General features: G+C 36.2%; 1 protein-coding gene across 8 annotated transcripts in view; it reads right to left on the bottom strand.

The window, feature by feature from the left end:
• Window positions 1-857: 857 nt before the first annotated feature.
• CCAR1 (cell division cycle and apoptosis regulator 1) overlaps window positions 858-9804 on the bottom strand; it is a 28863-nt gene continuing 19916 nt past the window's right edge. For 6 of the 8 annotated variants that reach the window (XM_042033440.1, XM_042033442.1, XM_042033443.1 and 3 more), the window contains 9 exons: window positions 9524-9757; window positions 9075-9186; window positions 8779-8820; window positions 7343-7425; window positions 6744-6890; window positions 6224-6344; window positions 5508-5693; window positions 5029-5234; window positions 858-4421 (listed from right to left, as the gene is read on the bottom strand). In XM_042033440.1, the coding sequence (XP_041889374.1) occupies window positions 4362-4421; window positions 5029-5234; window positions 5508-5693; window positions 6224-6344; window positions 6744-6890; window positions 7343-7425; window positions 8779-8820; window positions 9075-9186; window positions 9524-9757 (1191 nt within the window). In that variant the 3' untranslated portion in view covers window positions 858-4361. The remainder of the gene's footprint in view (window positions 4422-5028; window positions 5235-5507; window positions 5694-6223; window positions 6345-6743; window positions 6891-7342; window positions 7426-8778; window positions 8821-9074; window positions 9187-9523; window positions 9758-9804) is intronic. The other 2 variants (XM_042033444.1, XM_042033448.1) reach the window with 1 other exon arrangement.

The raw sequence follows: 9804 nt of genomic DNA, 5'->3' as shown, positions 1-9804 counted from the left end.
TGAACAGTGACTCAGTCAACAGCATCCTTTCACTAGTGTCCCTCAGTAGGCTGAGGGGAAAATAACCTGGCAATCAATTTCCCATCAGAACACCTGGCATTGGGAATCTGTCACCTTGGCTAGAATCCAGCTCAGGTAATTTCTACACATAAATATCAAACTGCAGCATGCAACAAACAAATCTACACAGCAGCATTATTCTGCTGTCCTTTTGAAGAGAAGAATAAAGAGAGCTGAACTAATATTTGACTAGATACAACACCTTACAGCATTATTGAATTACACCTCCAAAGGTACTGGTTCTTATACCTCCTGTGAGGCACCTGATCCAAATCCTCAAACCAGTTAGAATTCACTTGTTAGAGACAATTTAAAACCAGGAGGATACAAGAAATCAAAAGCAGCATCACACTTTCAAGACAAGTTCAGATACTAAGATACTGCAACAGTAGGAAACAATTACAACACTACCAAACACACAATGTCAGGGGAGATTCGGAGTATTCCAAACTCTCTATTGTGATGCCGCAGATTATATAGTGGATGAATAAATAAGGGAAATAGGTTTTACTTGAAAGCAATGCATTTTGTTATTAGAGCTTTTTACTACAACAACTTCTGTGCAATACATCAATGAAACCTGGTATGCAGAAACATAAAAGCTTGTTGGGAAAACACTGGCAGTTTCGATAACTGAGTCAAGGTATCCGTTATTTATGGCATTTTTATTGTCACACTCCATGGCAATATGCAAGTCCCAGCTGAATTTCTACTTGACCCACTTCTGCTTTCTGGAAGATACCAGTGTAAGTGGAGTGACTGTGCTACCTACACATTTTGCAATCTATTGCTGGCTGTAAGACTCAGTCACTCAAAATGAATTATTTTATCCTTTATATTTTTAAATACAAACTGAACAAACGCATTCAGGGTAAGAACCTGACCTGGGTACACAAACAGTACAGAAAAGCAAAAGAAAAAACCACATTTTGTGCACATTCCTGACAAAATTATCAGTGAGAGTTAACTGTGTTACATAAATCCAGATATTCACATAGCACATTACTCAGCAGAAAGATGGACTGGAAGCCATTCCCCTCTCTCAAAGCAGTTAAACATTGAAAAAGAAGTTATATGAAAGGACTAGGCTTTATAATGTTAGATACTGAAAGAACTCAACTGTAAAAGCTGAATCTGTGGAAGCCCCCAGACACCAGAGAGAGAATTCCAATTTCTCCATTGTACACTCAGGGCATTCCAGACTGAGCCAGAGGACACTGGACAAACCAACAACCGGGAAATCATTCTGCAATCCAGGAGTCTTTCTGCAGCAGTGCCCGGGCACTATGGGCACAGGCATCAAGCACTGGGCAAGTCAAGAAAACCCTGTGCCACAACATGCAGCAGTGCTGGCAGCAGCTCCATTTCCTGCATGCAATCCTCAATACTAGAGAAAGCTGGCAAAAACTCACCATTGGTTTACTTGCCAATGTTTCTATGTAGCAATGAAACTACAGACTTGTGCCTTTTCACTGCCCGAGCTAAAGCAAAGGGGCCTCAAGAGAGCCTGTGTTATTCTAGGTCAGTTTGCATGCACATGTATCACTTGCATCTTTCTTCCCAGCCTCATTCACAGACATCCACAGGGCCAAATATAGTTTTGTAATGGTTTACACTCATTAATCTGCCCTCATTAGACAAAATAGCAAAAGGGAGGGAAATAAATCTATAACCAGAGATCAGATTCCATTTATGGGCCTGCTCTAGCAGGGCTTTCACTACAGAACAAGGCAGTCCAAGATCTACTACTTTCTACAGATCATCTGTGATGATTTAAGAAGTCCAAACAAATGGGATGCCAAGGCCGAATACGACCCAGCTCAAGTTCACTTTTAGAAGCTTTTTGCCAGTAACTGGGACATAATGAATGACTCAGAAGTGCAAAGACCATGAGGTGGGAAATGTGGACATGAAATACAAAAACTTTGTTCATAAATCAAAACTGACAAAAGATTGCTTCTCCAAACCTCCATTACTGATATGCTATTCAATTTTCCTAAGAATTAGTAACATTTCTGGGAATATTACTAAGAAGCTTTAGCTCATACACAGCATCAATATGGGTCATATACAGAACCTTGTGGTGTTTGGTCCAGCAAGTCACACAGCCTGTAAGAGGTGCCTGTTCTTCCTCAGATTTTTGTGCTTCAGGAGACTGATCAAGCTCTGTATAGGTTGTAAAACTTTTCCTTGTTTTTGTTTTTGTTTTTTTTTCCCTTTATTATTTACCCATTTAATTTCCTTTCCAACATAAACGCAGACTGTACATAGTATCTGAAACACTATTACATCAAAGCAATATAGAGAAAGATTACAGTCATTCTAACAAATGCTTTTTTCCTTAAATATTGTAAAAATCTGTATCACTCCAGCAACTGTCTCACAGGGCCCCTCACTGAAGAATGAGATGAGACCTGCTTGTTTTAACAACTGCTTTCAGCTCAGCAGTTTAAGGTAAAAATACCCCAGCAAAATATTTCAGACATTTCAGTGTGCCTAAAATGTCATTATCTTGAATTCTAGACTCATTTTCTTGTATGTTCACAGGTACTGCTGAAATTCAGGAACAAAGTATTTCAGATGCAATTTTTTCAAATCCATTTAAATAAATGGTGCTCAACGTCAAAAATTAAACATGCTGTCAACAATCTGTACAAAGGTAAAGGTGAAAAATATAATTTGATTACAAAAGAATTTAACACCATCTGTACACCACAGATAATGCTTTTCGTAAGATAAATTTATCACCATCCTCATTCAATCATTCTGAGATGTTATCTCCCAGTTTTTAAAACATGTATTTTCTGTGTACTTATATACAATTAGTGTTTTTATAGTATTTCCTACTTGACTGTATAATACCTGAACTGTTCACAATGACTCAACGGAGACGAATGAGGGAGAAGCTTATGCATGTTACTTTAACGAAAGATATTTCACTTGTTTAGCTCCAAAAGAGCCAAGAAAGATAAGTGATAAAAGCACCAGCTTAGACTATTTTGAACATAAATTCAGGCATTTTAATGTGTATCTCATTAAAGCTACATGAGTTTCCATGTAGGTTATTCATACATATTATGGCACTTGGACTTTCCTAACAGGTATTTAGTTACCTAGGACATCTAGGCTAAAAAACAAAACATCTGCTAAAATTAACCATATTTCTGTAAGAAAACACTTCTGTCCCAACTATCAAACCCCTTAATTTTCTTGAAAGTTGTACCAAAATACAACTGTTGATATTTCACATTCTTTGAGTAAGTTGCCTTTGACAAGGATGTCACATTAACTTGTGAGTTTCGATCTCTAGTGATTTGTGAACACAAAGAAAGGCCATCTTACCCACAAACCAAGTTGTGTCCTGCTCCTTTTTAATTACAACTTGCAGTATAGATACTTGTGGATCCATTTTTTCAGCGGACTGAAGTCTTTGCAGTAATTACACACTTTGTAAGTCCAAATTTAATCCAAGGCAGTTTACACTCGCAGCTTTTTCTCCATATAAGGGATTATTCTGACATCTACTGGCCTGGTATTCAACCATACATCTTAATACACTGCATTTGTTATTAAAAAGGAGTGTATATATTAATCCAAAGATAAGAACAATTTAATGAACACAAATGACACACATTTAAAACAGGCCCATGTATTTTCATATAAATCTCACAACCCTACCAGTATTTTGGTAGGTTTCTATTGCTTTCTTAACTCATCTGAACTACTGTATAATACGAGGCTTTAATACAAGCAGCTTTGGGGAAGAAAGTTATATTTGGAAGGGAAAAAAAGTTGTGACAAGTGAAAACAAAAAAATTCCAAGAAGCTTTTTTAAAAAAAAACCTTTACTTGTAAAATTAAGCAGCATGCTATTTTGTGATTTATATTTGAATTTAAAAAGACTAAGTAGACCGAAATAAAGACAAAAACCTAAAAATGGCAAGTCTATAAATAATGAAAATTTTGATTTCACTAGACTTCAATGAAAAACATTTGGTAATTAAATACTTGCTACTGTTCATTACCTTGATGAACTTTATTAGGGTTAAAACTATAACAAAGTTCATCCTAAAACTTTTTGCAATGCAAAATTATTTTCACTCAAGGAGTGTCTCAAATTGAATGCTAAGAATTACAAGCAATCTTCAGGAGGAGACACTCATATTCATAAAACTTTATACATCTTTTGGAACTAGGATATTTATACTACTAAAATCAAACATGCATCACTTCCCATACATTCTGGTATCATGATTTATATTACATTATGTAACACCATTCTTCTAAACAGCAGCAGTTTATCATACGTTTGCTCCATTTTCTTTGGATTTCTGATCTTTATCTTCGTTTTTCACAATGTCCTTTAAAAGGAAAAAGGGAGAGGATGAGAGGAATTGTCAAAGTTGTACTTCTCACATGAACTGTAAAGCAGCATGAGACAGACACTGTTTGTTGTCACCTTTAAATACTATGTGAACTGGTATCCTACTCGGTTTAGTTATAAGCAATTCCAGTATCTTCCTGAAAAACTGAGGGGTAGAAATGCTCTGGAGCTTATGTGGTTTGCTTAAAACTCATTTTACTGAGATACTCCCACATACTGAAGTATTTGAGTTCTGCCTTGAAAAAGTACTCTTTACCAGTCAAACAGAGGAGCAGATTTGGACTGCTGGGTATGGACAAGATCAGGACAGGAAAACATTCAGACAGTTTGAGATCTACATTAATATTTATACCTTTTTAAAAATACTGAAGTCAGGAACATATGTTGTAAGTTAAGAAAAAAACATTTAATTTGCGATCTTTAAATAATCAATCAAACATTAAGCTTCTTCTCTATATACGTTAAGATACTGCTGCCCTGAATTCATCTCAAAATTGTTTTTAGATTGAAGTGTTTGTTCCAATAATTTAGTCTACAGAAGTTTGCCTACAATAAATTAAAAAATGTAATTAAACAATTCCAACCTGTTTAAGAACACTCTGTATTTCATCCATAACAGTAGCTAAATTTTTGATTGTCTTATTCAGCTGACTCTCAAATTGCAATTTTTTATCATCCGAGGTCTTCAAATTTTCTTGCAGTTGGCCAAGGTCCTTTTTAACTTCTTTTAGCTCCGCAGATAGACTTTTGTTAGAATTCTCCAGTTGTAGTATGGTTTTCTCATCCTCGTCTTAGGAAGGGAAGAAATGAAAACATCAAGTCGCTTCCAATGCTGTGTACTTTGCATCTTAGTATTCTATTTACATGCAACACCATAATACTAATTTTTAAAGAACATTAAAAACTGCATTGAATTACCATTTGATAGTATTTAGTTCTGATTACATTGGAAATCTTGCATTCAACTTGAGTAAAATTTAGATCACAAATATCACCCAAATTGATTTTATCTACTTAAAAAGTCTTGCACCCTGTAAGCACTGCCTTCAAAGTAACATCCCACCTGTTTTTTCTTCTAGTAGCTGGAGCTTTTGTTCTATCTCTGCCCGCACCCTTTCACTCTTCTCCAGCTTCTGTAGAAGGCTCCCAACATCCACCATGGCTCCGTTGTACACAATGAGCCCAACGTTCTCCTCGACGGCTTTGGACTCCTGCTTTACAGTGGGCGATGGCAGCAGCAAGCGGTTCCCTGCATTGCATTCAGCAGCATCAGGAAATCATCATAAAGTCGTTCTCTAGTGACCAACCTCAAAAACTTCTTAAAAGAACCAATACAGATTCAAGTTTGCTGGTCTATCCCTCACATTTCCATCCTTCCCCTGACCCCAATTCCCCCCCCCGCCAAAAAGAAGCATCCTCTTTCAGGACATCGTTCTATGCTTCTTTCCTGCAATAATTAGTCTTCAAAACTCAGCTCTATTCTACTACCTACACTCTGATCCTCCTGACTTCAAAACTAATATAATGAGAAATGATGTTCATCAATATTGAACGTTAACCTCTGTCCTCTTCCTGTTCCATATTAACATTTCTCCTAGAGTTGCAACATTATGTGTTGGAAGCACAAAATACCCTGTTGATTTTGAATTGCCAAGGATTTACTTTTCCAAGCTGGCTCAATTAGTTTCTGCCAGAAATCAAATACCTCAGAACTCTCATTACCATTCACATAGAAACAACTCTGAAAGTTTGAGGCAAAACCAAAAATATATACACCACCTAACATATCTTCCTGTAGCTCTTCAGACTCTTCTTGGTTTTCTTCATCTTTAGAAGTATCTGTTAGTCTTCTGTAAAAGCAAGATTCTCGAAGCACTACTTTATTCAGCAGCTTCTTGACCTATGACACAGCCATGGGAAGAAATAATGGTGTTATTTAACACCCAGACATCCTGTTACCTAAACAAGAATGGTTTAACTTGGAAAACTTAAAAGAAATTGCATAGCTTTTTGAACTTTAACATGCTTAAAATGCAAACAAACTAGGAAAAGAATAAATACAATTTTGAGACAGAAGCTACATATACAGTATGGGCATATTATAAGCTGCAAACTTCAGCTTTTTCCCTCCAAGACAATTTACAGAAGATTAAACTAGTATTTCATTGTAAATACGAAGTGACTGCATAAAAATAAGTGATCAGATACGTAAGCAAAGCCTTTAGAAGATAAATTACGTTTCTCCCACTTAAAATATTCCTATAGTATTTTGAAAGTGTTTTTTAGTACTATACAAAACCTGAGCACGTGACAGGTGTAGTCCAAGAGTGTACAAGATCTCCTCCATGTCCTTCTCCAGAAGATATCCACAATGACTTTGATCAAAATAAACAAAAGCCATGAGGAGATCCCTGTTAACAGTTACCATCTGGGTCTTGTCTTTCTCCTACAGAAAATTGATTAAGGGATCATTAGGGAGTTAAAATATCATTCCAAAAATACACCAAGTTCTCACTTAACAGAAGTTTTTTCTCAGTTCATTTTATCGTTACTTTCAGTCAAGTAATTAATATTACTAGCATTTACCTACTTAGACCACATTATTTGAGACTAATTTAAGCAATATAAGACAAGTAATCTTTCAATACTTAAAAGAAATTTAGCACAATGGATAGTAACAGCTGGTAGACACAATTTCCTTATGTTCATGCTAAAATGTAAAAAATGGTCATAGAATTAATCTAATTATAAAATAGGAAACCCTCCTTCTGCCCTCAATAATTTATTTAACAGCTGTTTGCAAAGTGAAAAACAGGTCTTATAATAAAAATAAAGCTAAGCTGTAATTAGGACACCTCTAACAAGGTCTACGCAATTGTTAAGAAAGGTGTTAATTACTTTATCTTTAGATGCCCTCTCTTTGCAATGCTTATTTCCCTCTCTTCTGTCCTCCCGTTTGTTCATTTCCTCTTCATCCCGGTCTGCAAAACAGAAAGAAAACTCAACATACCCACAGCAAACGATTATATAACCATTACCAGAATACATGTGGCCACTGGAAAAGTCCACAGAAACCCCCAAACATCTGCAATATACTTCCCTGAAAAATAATAAAAAATGTGTAGTAGTGGGCCCTGTTATTTTTTTCTCTAGCCTTATTTTAACATAAGCCATTTGTAATTTTTTTCCCTGTGTTTGTTTCATACACAGGACAGAAGAGCTGAAACAAATGCTAACTAGGCAAAAATGAGTTCTGCCAATGTCTCCATCTATTTAAGAGGTATGCAGGAAATCACAATTCTCCCTAATGAGGCTTGGCAGAGTCTGCACTCAGCTATGGGCTATTCCTATTCAGATTCTGTATTATTTACTCTCAAATATTTCATATAATAAAAACCATATAAACTATATAACTAAAATCATGTGTTTATACTCATGTTGAGTGAGAGATTACTCTTCCTATGACTTAGATTCTCCAAGTTACAGATCACATCACTTATTAGATGTGAATTACAAACGGCAGGTTTTTTGTCTAAAGGTAGACAGTACAGTAAAACTAGATTAAAAGAGAGAAAGGGATATGACAACTGCTGGGATGGATTATGGCATGCAGCTCTGTACCTTACGTGCAAGTCTTGGGTCAGAGAATCATGTGCCAAGTTCAGCTTTAAGCTCACCTTCTTTGTGAGGACAACTTTGGAAAAAACTATGCATTACAACACTTGGCTAATTTTACCAACCCTTTTCTGAGAACAAATCACTTTCTCCTGCACCTCCATGGCTTCTTGGGTTTCCTCAGCAACTACTGACTGGGAATGGCACAAGGACAGATTATGGGAAGCAGCAGCACTTGTATGGAACAAACAAGCCCAGGCCACTCTCACAAATCATAAGCAAATAGGAGTTGTTCTGGAAACCACAGATTAGCACCAGCTTTTTAAAGCTGGTGCAGTACTCTGCCAAAAATACAACTAAAAATGCTGGGACTGCAATATCCACACAGTTCAAACCTGTATCTCTAGCAAAACCTCTCCAAAGAAAGGCAACTACCCCAAAGCACAGTTCAAAAACTACACACGCTGTCTTGCACCTTTCTGAGTCTCTGAGGAGGGAAAGAGTCGCTGCCACTGCCTGGAAAGTCCTCCAGACCCTTTCCCTATTTCTTCAGGCTAACCTGGCTCCACCCAAACAAAAACCAACTTCTTGTGACATCGGATAAAGAGCACCCACTCTACATTCTGTCCTAGCCAAACCAGGATGACATTCCAGAACTCAGGAGTAGGAAGTTAGGCACGTAAAAGTGGCTTGGTTTTTCAGAGGTGCTGAATACTCACATCTCCTACTGACTTCAATGGGAGTTGCGAGTGGTCTGCATTCTGAAAAAAATAAAACCACTTCTATATGCATGCCTTACTTAGAGCACCACAGCTAGTTTATATTAACTATGTTCATACAATGCCTAACATAAAGGTACTTACATTTTACGTAGAACTGGTCAGAATTACTAATATAAAATTAGTTTAATAATTTAAATTGCCTAGTTCCAGTGTGTTCTCCAGCTTGAAAGAACATAATCAGTGATGATAAAAAAAAAAATATGAAAGGTCACAAAATTCATAGTTCAAGATACCTTCATCTTCATCTTCAGCATCTTCTGCCTCCATTGGATCATATTCTTCTTGATTATTGTCATCTTCAGTTTCTTCTTCATCTTTAGAATCTTCTTTCCTTTTATCTTCCCTCTGTAACAAAAGTTCCTAAATATTTATCTAGTCAGAATCAAAAACCAGCAAAGCAAAAACCTTACTACCAGACAAAATTTGCCTACATTTATGCATAGTCACTCAAGATACAGATACAAATCTGTGATACAGCTAAATGTTAAAATACTCCCAATACACCTGTAAAATTTTTAAATTACTGAATATAATTGAAGCATATTTAAATAGATCAAAAGCTCAAATCAGTTAACTAACATTACAAGAGCTGAGTTCTTGAATGCAATAATGTAAAACTGAAATAGAAACACTTTAATATTGATCCAGACAGGGTAGAACTGCATATGGGCTAACTGCAGACCTTCTTTTCATCTCTCTCTTCTTTTTTATCTTTATCATCTCCGGATTTTCTTCTCTTAGGTTTTGGGTCATCCGTTTCATCATCTTTTTCTTCTTTTTTTTCTTTTTTCTCATCTTTTTTGCTTTTTTTGTCCTTCTTGTCTTCTCTCTCTGGGAGAGAAATCAGTGCTTTGTAAATTCTGACACCAAAATCTCTCTGAAGCATTTCATTGAAGAGTTCTGCAAACAATGACACCTGCACATAAAGAAGAAAGAAAAGAGAATTAACAAAAAGTTTTAAAC

The sequence above is a fragment of the Corvus kubaryi genome, unplaced genomic scaffold, assembly GCF_017639235.1.
Source record: "Corvus kubaryi isolate FWS band 111438036 unplaced genomic scaffold, C.kubaryi_AGA036_p1.0 37357, whole genome shotgun sequence".
In the NCBI taxonomy this organism is placed as follows: domain Eukaryota; kingdom Metazoa; phylum Chordata; class Aves; order Passeriformes; family Corvidae; genus Corvus; species Corvus kubaryi.
Note: the sequence above shows the minus strand (reverse complement) of the source record. Positions and strands in the feature narration are given on the sequence as shown.